This window comes from Buceros rhinoceros, unplaced genomic scaffold (genome assembly GCF_000710305.1).
Source record: "Buceros rhinoceros silvestris isolate BGI_N320 unplaced genomic scaffold, ASM71030v1 scaffold9700, whole genome shotgun sequence".
NCBI lineage: Eukaryota > Metazoa > Chordata > Aves > Bucerotiformes > Bucerotidae > Buceros > Buceros rhinoceros.
Window position 1 is genome coordinate 3,810 of NW_010389009.1, and position 12,190 is coordinate 15,999.

At 49.2% G+C, this 12,190-nt stretch overlaps 1 protein-coding gene across 1 annotated transcript in view; it reads left to right on the forward strand.

The window, feature by feature from the left end:
• The window catches only part of TADA1 (transcriptional adaptor 1), a gene marked incomplete at its 5' end in the record, with an annotated part of 14,545 nt that extends 3,751 nt beyond the window's left edge, over positions 1–10,794 (forward strand). Inside the window, 5 exons of the mRNA XM_010132446.1 lie at positions 4,309–4,406; positions 6,943–7,152; positions 8,189–8,340; positions 9,278–9,440; positions 10,363–10,794. Of these exons, the coding sequence (XP_010130748.1) occupies positions 4,309–4,406; positions 6,943–7,152; positions 8,189–8,340; positions 9,278–9,440; positions 10,363–10,515 (776 nt within the window). The remainder of the gene's footprint in view (positions 1–4,308; positions 4,407–6,942; positions 7,153–8,188; positions 8,341–9,277; positions 9,441–10,362) is intronic.
• Positions 10,795–12,190: the final 1,396 nt, after the last annotated feature.

Genomic DNA, 12,190 nt, shown 5'->3' on the forward strand with positions numbered 1-12,190 from the left:
TGGACTCCCTCTGTGGGCAGATGCTGAGCAATTCTGAACTGGACTGCTCTGCCCTTTTTAAAAACAGGTCATGTTCCCTCTGGTAGCCACCTTGGTAAAGACACCTACAGATACTGGAGTGGCACCCAGCTGTAACTAGCTGGGAAGCTCTGAAAGTGCCCGAGGGGAGGAGCTTCCCAGAAATGTGCTATCCAAAATAGCAGAGTGCCTCAGTGGAGATTTTAGGTTGGCTATACCAGCCCAAGCAGGGTGGCAAACTTCCCACTACAGAAAATTATTTTCTTTGGTATTCTCTCTTCACAAGTGTTTTCAGAAGTGTTTTTCTGGATTCTTATATCTGAGGTTTTTCTTCCCCATAAATGTCCATCAAAGGGACTCCAGTTTAAAGCCTTTCTTAACCTTGCATGGACTTGCTCCCTAAGCTTGTAGAATTGTAGGATGCTAGGGGTTGGAAAGGTCCTTTCAAGCTCCTGTAGTCCAGCCCCCTTGCAGTGAGCAGGCACATCTGCAGCTAGATCAGGTTGACCAGAGCCCTGTCCAGCCTGACCTGGAATGTTTCTGGGGACGGGGCATCTACCACCTCTCTGGGCACCCTGGGCTGGCGTTTCACTGCCTGCATTGTAAAAAAATTCTTCCTTACGTCTAGCCTAACTCTCCCTTCTTTTAGTTGAAAACCAGCACCCCTTGTCCTGTTGCAACAGGACTTGCTAAGAAGTCTGTCCCCATCCTTCTTACAGCTCCAACTCTTTCAGCCTGTCCTCATAGCAGAGGGGCTCCAGCTCTCTGATCATTTTTGTGGCCTCCTCTGGACCTGCTCCAATGTCTCTGCTGTGCTGAGGACCCCAGAGTTGGACACAGCACTGCAGGTGGGGTCTCACCAGAGCAGAATAGAGGGGCAGGATCCCCTCCCTCAACCTGCTGGCCATGCTGCTCTGGATGCAGCCTGGGCTAACGATGTTGGTTGTTTGGATGGTTGCAAATGGTCAAGTGAGTGAGGTTTCTTGAGTTAATACATACCTCACTTGAATGGTGACCTCCCTCCCTAGCTAAATGTTAACAATAAACTGAGACAGCTGCAAGCACTTGAGTTAGTGATGCAAGGCTTTAATTTATTCATGAGTAATCTGGAGCCAAAACTAAGAGATGATTCTGCAGCTTGGAACACTAGCAGGAATTTTTTATTAGATCAGGGTTGCCCACAGGGCCTGCTGGAAGGGCTGGCAGCTGTGAGATGGGCTCAGGTTGCTTGTGTTCCACTTCTCTCCAGAGAGCTGGGAAGGGAGGAAAAGGAAGAAAGGGGCAGTGTGAGTTGTTGAGGGAGAAGTATCATCCGAATGTATTTGACTAAAGTGTGGTCCCTGCAGGAAGGTAAAATATCACCAACTGAAGGTCACATAAATGGGGGTGGGAAAATGCATGTTTCCTGTGCCTGGCTGCTCTTCTGTCGTGACTGTCTCTGTTGGTCCTTTTCTCTTGTGTGGGGCTGGCACAGCTTGTCAGAAAAGCCTGACACCCTCTGGCTTGGCTGGTGCCATTGCTGTGGAGACATGGCAGCTCTTCGAAAAACGTTCTTATCTGTTGCTCGTCTTTGAAGGCTTTATCAGCAGCCATTGCTGTGGCTTGTTGACATCTAATTCTCTTGCTGGCAAGATTAAATGAAAGCTGCTGATATCTCTGAAAGTTCATGCCTGAGCCAGCCCAGCCTTGTCATTTGTGGCCAGGAAGGCAAGTACTAGTTTTCTTAGAATACGAGAGGGAAATTCTGCATTCTTCATCTAGTGCAATTCGGGCTTGGTAATCTGAAAACCTGGAAAAGGAGCCAAAAAATTCTGCTCTGGGCTCATTATAACGGGGAATAGGAGATAGTATCTCAGCTTTTCCTTGTACTAAGCTAAGTCTGGCTAAGTTTTTGTTAAATGTACAGGCTGACATTTGAGTTGCATCTTTTGGATGTACTGTCAGAGCCTAAAAATTTAGTTGCCATTTAGTTTAAAAGTTACTATATCATTTTTTAAAAGACATTTATGAATTCAGGCTCAGCTACAACCTATTTGTCTGTAATACGCTGTCAGATGAAAGGGTGATGTTTGCTGTTTGTGTCTCCATCTGTTCCGTTTGCTCTGTCTCCACCACCTGGTCACAGAGCCAGCTGAGGGCCCTTCTGTAAGGGAGGCTGCGAAGGAGCCGTGTGAGGCTTCTGACAAGGCGGAGTGGCCTGGGGTGGGGTGACACTGCAAGCCAGAGGGATGGGCTGTATTGAAAGCTTTGACACGGGCCTGGTAATTGCTGTGTTTGTTCTTAACACACCTAATCCCCCTGCCCAGGAGGGGACTGACCTGCTATGGAGGAGGAGGAGGAGGAGGAAAGGAGTCATCTGTAAAGAGCAGAACATATTGTAGGAGAAGTAGTGTTATTTTGATAGGTTTGAAGATGTAAATACTGATATCTCACTGAAGGGCAAGAGCGGTCCTTGAGATGATTGTCCACAGTGCTTCTCTATACCCTATTGCAGGTCTTCTACTGTGATGCTGTAGAGATGAGTACAGACACCAGCTTTCTGATTTGTTTTTTAGAGAGCATTTGTTTATTATCTTTTAATTTCCTATAACTGACTGGTGGATTTTGACAACAAGGTTTGTTGTAGGCTGTTGGTTTTCACCTCCCTAATAGGATGTAGCTAAGCTTTTTACTAAACTTTATTTTTGTAGGGAGAATACGCCGTCTTTGTGCGTGTGCATGTTGTTTCTAACCCCTTAGCAGCTGACCGTTCACAACCTGAATCCTCTGGTTTAGCCTCGTCCTTAAAGTCATGTCTTAGAAGTTTTTTTCATGGCAGGGGACTCTGTGCTTGTGCTGCAGACATGGGTGTGGGAATCACGTTAGAGGCAAAGACTTCCAGCCAGCCTCATTCCCTGTAGTCAGGGTTGTAGTACCATGTACTCCTGATTACAGAAAAATTAAAGACAGTTGTGACAACTTCACGGGTTGCTGTGAAGCTGGTGTTGAGCTGTGGCAGCCTGCGGTAACAGGGGAGAGCAGGAACTGTTTGGTTAACAGTACTCTGTGAAGGTGCCTGTGCCTGGTCAAGGCATGGATGGCGAGTTGTGGGATGGCGGCTGCCACTTTGTGTCCCTGTCTAGAGGAAATGGCAAATGCTGACTGAGGCATGGCCAGGGAATGTCTGAGATGTTGCTGTGCTGTCAGCACTGCCTGGCAGCAGAACTCCAGCCTCTGCTTCAGAGATGACTGAAGTATCTTCAGGGCTGGGTTGTCCAAGGTCCTTGGGAGGTGGGCAGGGACCTCAGCGCAAGGCACGCTCTGCCCCAAAGGAGAAAGGATGCTCACTGTGCAAAACCAAAGGAGGAGGATGCTGGTGACACAACAGCAGACGCTGCCTCTGTAACCATGAGAGGGCTGTCCAATCTTTGGGCTGCCCTTCTTGTTTGCTGCCAGCAAGTGCGTGAGCATCCAGTGCAACGTTATCTTAAGCCCCAGTGTATCTGGAGGAATCGTGCGTGGATGCTGTAAACCTGTTGGCGCGAAGTCTGCTAGACTGTCCTTGCCAACAGCTGAGTGATTATCAGGATGTGGTCTGGCCTATCGTAGGTGTGGCTGTCACACATGGACTTTTGAGCGTACAGTGGACTTTTGAGCACAAAGGCGATGTCGCCAAATATAGTTAGTTATTGGTGCTACACGTAATGTCTTTCGGCTGCTCGCCAGTTCTGGTCAGTCACAAGCACACTGCTCACATTGCTGTTGTCCTGCCCCTGGGCTCAGTGGCTTCTGCAGTTCTTTCCCCCTTTCCTTTCCCCGCAGTGTAACGAGAATGGTCAGCCGTGATGTTTAGTGAGGGTCCCAGACAAAGCTTGCTGAAGCTCATGGGGAACTGTAAAGGCAGATAAAATGAGTGAGGCTGCTTGATCCTGCTGGTTAGCATCTGACCTGATCCCCAGGTTAGTGGGGGGAGAATCCCCCTCCAGGCAAGCTCCTGTCATCTTGCCAGTGGAACAGCTGGCATGTTCCTTCCTTGTAGGCTGTGCTCATCTCTCTCCTTCTGCCCTGGGTTTTTGTGTGGTGAATGGACAGAAGTTTCTTCTACAGTAATGGGTCGAGCTAGCAGGGGACTGACAAAGGAAAAAAAGTGTTCTCCCTGAGAAGTCCCTCCTCTGGGCCATGGCTGTTGGTTTTGGGTTAAGGCTTGGCTTAGAGGGCACGAAGTTTTAAGGCTTTCCCAGGGTGAACAGTTTCATCCTGGTCCTAAATCAGCAACACCTCTTAAGTGGTTTTTTCCTTTTCCGTTTGTAGAAGGTGCTGGATCTTTGCCATGGCCAGGTGGTTCTGCAACTAAACCTGGAAAGCCCAAAGGAAAGAAAAAGATTTCTTCAGTTCGACAGAAGTTTGATGTAAGTGTCCCTGGTCAAATGGTTGTGTCTCTCTCTGACATTCTGTCAACCTGCACAGCTTGTAGTTTTTGTTACTGCTGGGGATGATGTATGTCATATTTGAGTCCCACATTGGGGTGAGAGCTGGAGGTTTGTGGCTGCTGCTTCTCTCATGGAAGTCTCTTAGGAGAAAGGCTATGGTGTGACCTGGCTTTCCTGGGCACCAGAAAAACCGTGGAAGAACACCGAAACGTTGAAGTTGCAAAAGCTTGTATTCCAGGAACCAACAAGGAGTAACTTTAGCTCTGTGGTCACTGCAGTAACACCTGGGCAGGTGTCTCATAGCCTCACTCACCTTTCATGTCTCTGTAACGTCTTATTCACTTCGCACATCTGCCAAATTCTTGAGGCAAAAGTGATTTCCTCTTTACTCAGGCAGAATTCTGTTATTGTGTGATCCCCTCCACAGGGCTCTGCAATCCGAAGCGTTAAAAGCAAGTTCTTCCTTGGGCGGAAGGTTTTTAGAGGGTGAAGTTATCTCAGATTTGAAAATTTTGCAGAGGTGCTGTTTTCTGCTAGGTGGCAGAAAAACCCATGAGCTGCATTTCAGACTGCAGCGAGGCTCTGTGCATCCATCTGGCACTGTCACACGTCTGTCCTACAGGTGTTTCTGTGCTGCCAAACCAGCTTGGAGGTGGCCTGCTGGGGAGTAGGACTGGGATGGGGCACGGGCAGGGTTTGATAAGACAGTTCTCACTGAATTAACAGTTCCCTTTGTTGAAAGGGAGAGTGTCTGTCTCTCGCTGACCTAGATTTATCAGGTGTCTGAGCACATTGTGGTGTTCTGACACAGGCAGAAAACTAACCAAGCAAAACAGATGCCAAAGCCCAAGTTTTTCTTGCTGGTTTATTTGGCCAGATCAGCATTCCATGTGGTTGGGTGAATTCCAAGCCAGCACAGAGGAAGAACAGTCTGGGAGAAAGTTGGGCACGTGAAACCTCCTGCTGTTACGCTGCGGGAGGCCAGCTGGCCTGGGCCGAAGCACATGCTGACCTTCTAGGGACTGTGTGTGCTTCAGAGGCTCGTGTTTCAAAGGGATGCCAGCCCAGCTGAAGGCTCATTGTATTTAGAAACTGTTGAAGTGTTTTGCAGTGTTCACAGCTGTGACCTGAATTCTGATGGCAGCCTGTGTTCCCTTTTGTTTGAAAACTTCACCGTAACCTTTCAGTAGGAGAGAGAAGAGAGTTTGAGAAGCAAGTTGTGGTGTAGTAGAAGTCTTGGAGTTTGGTTTGCTGGAATGCCCCTATGTTACAGCACATTTCTAGTGTGATTGTATTCGTGTTCCCTGGTTAAGTACTGTATAGTGTATGTTATAGGCTTGTCTCTTACTGGTGGAATTCCCAAGTAGCGTGAACTCAAGTGTTTTCCCGATGTTTCCCTCCCTGGTCAGAATAACAGCTGGGAATGACCGCAAGTTCATTCAGCTGGCTTCTGCTCTCCCAAATGTTATTCCTCTGAAGAGCTGCTTACATTTCGAAGGTCTATTTTTGCAAAAGCATGCAGGCATGTAGCTTTCCTGTAATGAAAGCATAAGTCTTCAGAATTACGGGGAGGGAAATCTGCTTTCACATCATTAGTGGGTGGATTGGTTTTCACTCTGAGTTAAATGCCACTCTGTCCTTTGAGTAAAGCAGCTCTCCTTCCTCTCCGGAAACTAAGATGTGAGAAATACACTTTGCTGTATATTAATTGTTTGTATTTAAACTATGTGTTTGTCTTGATGCTCCTTAAGAGCCTTGCAGCAGACCCACTGGATTTGTGGCTTGGGGAGTTGAAGGACAGGAGCTGCAGGAGTACTCGATGAGCCAGAGCCATGCTGTTCCCTTGTGGGTTGGGGCTGTGCCAAGCACAAGCCTGGGCTCAGGGATCAGTCATTCCCATCTGCTTCCCCCCACCCTAGCCCTTTCCCTGGGGACTGAGAGTTCCCAGGAGCTACCACAAGCTGTCAGAGCTTGAGACACGAGCACAGTGGGGAATTGTGCTGGAATGCATGTGGGAAATGCGGTGGACAAGAACTCCTCGTCGTAGGAGCTGGTGACTGAGAGGTGTTAGTGTCCTTAACACTGTCACTGGCCTAGGCCAGTGACAAAGGTAAAAGGGACATTTGAGGCTTAGGGGAGAATCACACCAATCTAACGAGTGGGAAGTACAGAGCAAAGCGGAGAAGGTGATTCTTCATGTGATGCTGTTATACTAGAATTCCTTGCTGCAGGATGTTGTGGATACCCAAAGTTTAGGTGGTTCAAGGTGGTTCAAGGTGCTGCTGGACAAGTTCATGGGCTGCTTAATACAAGGGCACCAACACCGGCTCAGAAATTTCTTTAGTCACAAGTTGTTAGGGGTTGGGAGAGTACCCAGGCGAGGAATATCACCCTGCTCGTGTACTGCAGTGTGTTTTAGAGGTGCTTGCTCTCCAACTGGAGAAGGGTGCTTGGCTTGATGAAGCGAAGGGTCTGACCGAGTATCACGTAAGCTCTAACATTTTGTTTGTAACAGCACCGGTTCCAGCCTCAGAATCCGCTCTCTGGAGCCCAGCAGTTTGTGGCAAAGGATCCTCAGGAGGATGACGATTTGAAGCTGTGTTCTCACACCATGATGCTTCCTACACGTGGCCAGTTGGAAGGAAGGATGATCGTCACTGCCTATGAGCACGGGCTGGACAATGTCACAGAGGAGGCAGTGACCGCGGTTGTTTATGCTGTGGAGGTGAGACTGGGCCTGGCAGCAGGGGTGTCCTCGTTATACCAGTGACAAAAGGCTCTGTGTGCAGTGTGGGGGAGTGGCCCTTGGTGGGGAGAGGGATCCTGCTTCTCTAATTGCCCGTTTGCCTCAGGAGGAGTAAGGTGAGAGTCAGAGGGCTTCCACAGTCATGGCATCATAGATGTGAGGTCTTGGATTTCTGCCTGCAAATGTTCGTGGAGTGTTCCTGCGTGTGAAGAACTCCAGGCACGCTCCAGCGGCCGTTTTGGAAAATGCTGGTCCTGTCACTTAACAGCAGGGGCAGAACGGGAGCCCCATTTTTGAACAGTCCTGTAAAAAATAATCAGTTCTGGGTGCGAGTATCTGGCATGGAAGTGAAGCGACCACGCTGGGCAGTCGCTGCGGGTGAAGGGTCTGCTGTTGCTGGTTTTGGCTGTCAGTGGTGCGTTAACCTGACCTGTCCCAGGAATGACACAACCATCACTTGGAGCGTTGATGTGCAGATGGTTCTGGAGTCAGGATGTGGAGGTTGACCTGAATTCCCCATCTGGGAGTGAGGCCAAATGAAGCCGCAGTTGTCTGCTTGGGTTTTATTCACAGTTGTTTCTCCAGCACTTTCCAGGCAACTGAGCAGACCGAAAAAGAGGAGTGAAGGGCTTTTCACTGCAGTTTTAGGATCAATGTTTCAGTACAAGTGCAACATCTACTGCCAGTCATGGCAGCTCTTAACCTCTGATGTCTTTGATAAAGAGTTGGGAATTCCCTAGCATTTAAGAAACCTCTTTGACATTTGAAGCAGCACGTGACGCGTTAAAGCACAGTTCACAGACTGCTGCGTACAGCCCTCGAGCAGTGCCGCGTCCTCTGTATCAGACAGCGAATACACGCTGTAAGCTGTCCAGATCTTTGTCCCTTCGGTTTTTGGCTCCTTGTTGTCATAAGCAGCACGCTTTGTCTTGCCAATTGCTGATGCGCTTCTCGTAGCTGTTGCTTGGTAGAGTGAATAAATCAGCCTGTGTAATAGGGTCGTGTTTCCTTGCAGAACCATCTTAAGGACATTCTGACCTCTGTGATATCCAGGCGGAAAGCCTATCGTCTGAGGGATGGCCACTTCAAGTATGCCTTCGGAAGCAACGTTAACCCTCAGCCGTACCTGAAGAACAGTGTTGTTGCTTATAACAATTTAATTGAGTGGTAAGGAGCTCTCGCCACACTGTAACTGCAAATGCGGTTTAGTCCTGACATTACTTCATGGTTCAGTTTCTCTTTTCACTTAGTTAATGGTGGTTAGCTTCGCTCACAAGGGTGATATCAGTACGGAGGACTCCGTAGCTGAACGGGGGGAGAATATGGGGATTTCTCGGCGATGAAGTTTACACAGCATTATGTCTCTTCCTTGCCTGTGTTTGTCCAATCTATGAAGGTGGCCCAGGGCCTCTGAATGTCCTTAGTAATTACTGCTCTCTGGAGGCTGTAGTGGGTGACACAGGAATTCTGCTGCTCTTGGGGAAACTGCTGCTGGGCAGAAGGGCCCTGCTGGCCTGCCACAGGAAAGACGCTGCCAGCCTGTCACTTCCTGCATCCAAATGTATTTATGGTTTCTTGGCATGCCTTGGCTGTCAGCAGAGCTTCAAGGTCATCCTGTTTTCCACAGCCTCCCTGTCACGCAGCTTGTGCTGTGCATCTGGCAGTGAGTGTGTACGAGAAGGCAGTTGTGCTTGTCTGTGGCAGTTTCTAGCAGCTGACAGGAGGTCATGAGTGATCATCAAGATTTGATTATAGCACTGCAAATACAGTCTACTCCAAACAACTCTGCCTAATGGCTAATGTCTTTCAAATTAATCTGGTGGGTCCCTTCGTTTTTATGCTGGATAGAAACTATTGCCTGTAAATAACAAAAGTTGCCCAGCTGAGATCCATTAAGCAGGTTCAAAGCATGTCGAGAATCACTGCGCTATTTTTATTAAACTGGAATTTAAAAGAGATTTTAGTTAGAGCTGAAATAATTTTGTGTACCTAAGGGCTAAGTCAACTGATAAAACAAACCCTGGGGCCAAGCCCCTGCTGTGTGACTTCTACAGCTGATGCTGTTCTCTCGACTGGAAGGTTTCACTGCCTGCTCTGTCCACAGCCCTCCAACCTGTGTGACACCTTCTGCTGGTCAGAGCCTCATTCCCCAGCCCCTACCTGACGATGCCGAGCAGCAGGCAGCTCTGCTCCTGGCATGCTCTGGAGACACCTTACCAGCGTCCCTCCCGCCGGTGAACATGTATGACCTTTTTGAGGCCTTACAGGTGAGCTGTTTGAGTTACGCTGCTGTGTCACCAGGCAGTGCTGTCCCCAGTTGCTGCTACCAGTATCAGTTTTGGTTTATGTGCATGGAGGGGGGTTTGAGTTCTCCTACAATCTGTTCTCTTCGTTCCCTTTCATACTTACCATTCATTGGCTTTGACTTGTTAACGTGCAGTCAGCTCGCGGTTTAATGCCTCTTCTGCTCCCCTTGGTCAGAGTTGATGAGGAAATCCCTTTTCGTATAGCTACGTAAGAAGGGTGAACTCTTCCGCTCTAGCCAGGCTGCAGTGACTCTATCGGAACTGAGCTAGACTGAGATTTTTGACAGTGATGCAGCAAAATGACTTGCCTGGCATGTCCCTTCTTACTCCTCGTGTTCCCCTGGGTACTTGGAGGAATGCTTGGTCCTGGTACGCAGGCTGCTGCAGTGGGTAGCTGGTGTCTAAGGTGGGCTGGGTGAACCTTCCTATGGAGATGTACGCCTGTGATTCCCTCTCTCTCTCTCTGACAGCTCTGGGGATATTCAGATTACTCTGAACAGCTAAAATTAGCTGTGAGAAATTCCCCCTTGAGCTCTGCTATTGTAAAAAGGCCTTGGCATTTTGTCTCAGGGCTGTGGCAGCAGACTGTTCATTGTCAGAGCTGTAAGCATTCGTCTCACGCATTACTCAAATGGCTGTAAGGTTTTGATAACGTTGTTTGTCGTAGTAAGAGCAAAATGATGATTTCCTTATTGTGCCACTCCCTTATGAAATGGTGTAACAGCTGGTTGTTCTGTGCTGGCTGATGTGGCAGCGCTGGCCAGTTGCAGCTCTCCTCGTATGACAGCCTGTGCTCCCACCCCGCAGGGATCATCCTGCAGCAGTGGGAGGTTATTCCATGGGTATGAAGGCGTGAAACTTGTTTTCTAACCTGTATTTCCAGGTGCACAAAGAGGTTATTCCTGCGCACACTGTCTACGCTCTAAACATAGAGAGAATTGTCATGAAACTCTGGCATCCAAACCACGAGGAGCTCCAGCAGGATAAAATCCATCGCCAGCGGCTGGCAGCGAAGGAGAGCCTGCTGCTCTGCTAGAGCCAGGCAGCTGGGCTGGGCCACAGGTGGCTACGGTGCTCGTCCTTGGACTTGACACTGGGATGCTTCTTACAAACGCGTGTCAGTGTTTCGAGGGGGACATGAGTCAACTTTTCCTATGGAAATATGGCTGAGCTGCGGTACACTTTCTCTGCTTCCCCAGAGTCACGTGCCACGGAGTGCTTGCAGCGGTACCGCTGAACTGGAAAGGAGAGAGTTGTTTGCAAAGACTGTTTTTTAGGAAAAATAAATGTGAGGGTGGAAAGACCTGGTTTTAAATAAGGTGTACGTGTGTTTTCTTTTGTGAGCACAGAGAATCTGCCTCCTCGCTTTCCTTTCTCGGGTGGTTTCCCTTCTGAGCTCAGTCTCCAGGAGCCTTGTCCAAATTCTGTTGCAGTTGGTGGGATCCTTCTCGTTTAACTGGAGACAGAGTGGGCTTTTGTGAAGATGAGAAGTTCCATGAGCTGACATTGTTCCTCTCCTCCCAGCAGAGCCTTCTGATCAGAAATGCTGGTAAAACAAGATGAATAGGGAAAGGTCCTTTGTTTGAATTGCAAAACATGAAGGAGCGCCCTGTCATAGCACTCTCACCAAAATGCACAATAAAATCAGGGCTGTGAGTAATGTTTTCCTGTCAGCGTAGCCCTTGACTCACCCCTGTGTTGTAGTGATCAGATGTTCTGGGAGGTGTTGGGCCTGTGACAAGAGACAGCCGCTGTGCCTGCCAGTGCCACCCCAGCAGGCAGCTCGGCCATCCCCGAGGTGGGACAGCAGCTTCCCAACACGCACGTGCCGGTTCACTGCCTTCACGTTACAGACTCCCTGGATTTGCAGCATGAACGAGCTGTCCGCTGTTACTGCAGCGTAAGAACACGCAGCTCCGTGTGGCAGGCGTGCAGATCACTGCGTGTGAAAGGGGAAATTCCACCTGCCGTGATTCAGGGACTGCTTCCTGAGTCAGCAGTGTGCTCCTTGATGCTGAAAGGAACAAGTTACTATAACATGAGAATTCGGTTAAAATGCCTTTGTTACTCTATTAACTGGTTTTAGCCACACTGTAGAGGTACCTGTGGAAGGATGACTTGGCTGATTGTGCCTCCACATCAGAATTGAAACAGCTTCCTGTGGGGGGACAGGAAAGGGGAGGCTTATGGTTCTCTTCGTTGTAATTTTCCTCTGTTTGGGAAGGCTTTGGATAGGAGAGCTGTCATCTTCCCCCTTTGTGCAGCTTCCTTCTCTACTGTTCCCCCAGGGCTGAAGAGGTGCAGGTCCCTCGTGTCTCCTTCCCCTTATTTTTTCTGTAATGGCTTTCCTTGACCCTCGTGACTGTATTGGACCAGAGTTGTAGCAGGGGACTGTGCAGCTGTCCCCGTGTTCCTGCCTTTCCTGTATCCCATCGCTTGACGTGCTGCGGGGTCAGCCAGTGCAGGAATCGGTGGCTCTCACGAGAAGCCCGCTTTAGGACCGTGAAGAAGCTGGGACAGGCAACAGCAGGGCCAGCAGGGTGGTAGCTCACCTCTCGTGAGGTACGGCAGTGTGTGGGTAAGAGGGGAGCGGGAGAGAGGCGGTGGAGGAATTCCTCTGCTCCCTTTCTCTCAACTGCCCTTTTTCTGTAGTTAAGCTCCCGCTGTGCAGGGCGAGCCCTGCCTTAAAAGTTGACCCCAGTGGCTTTTAC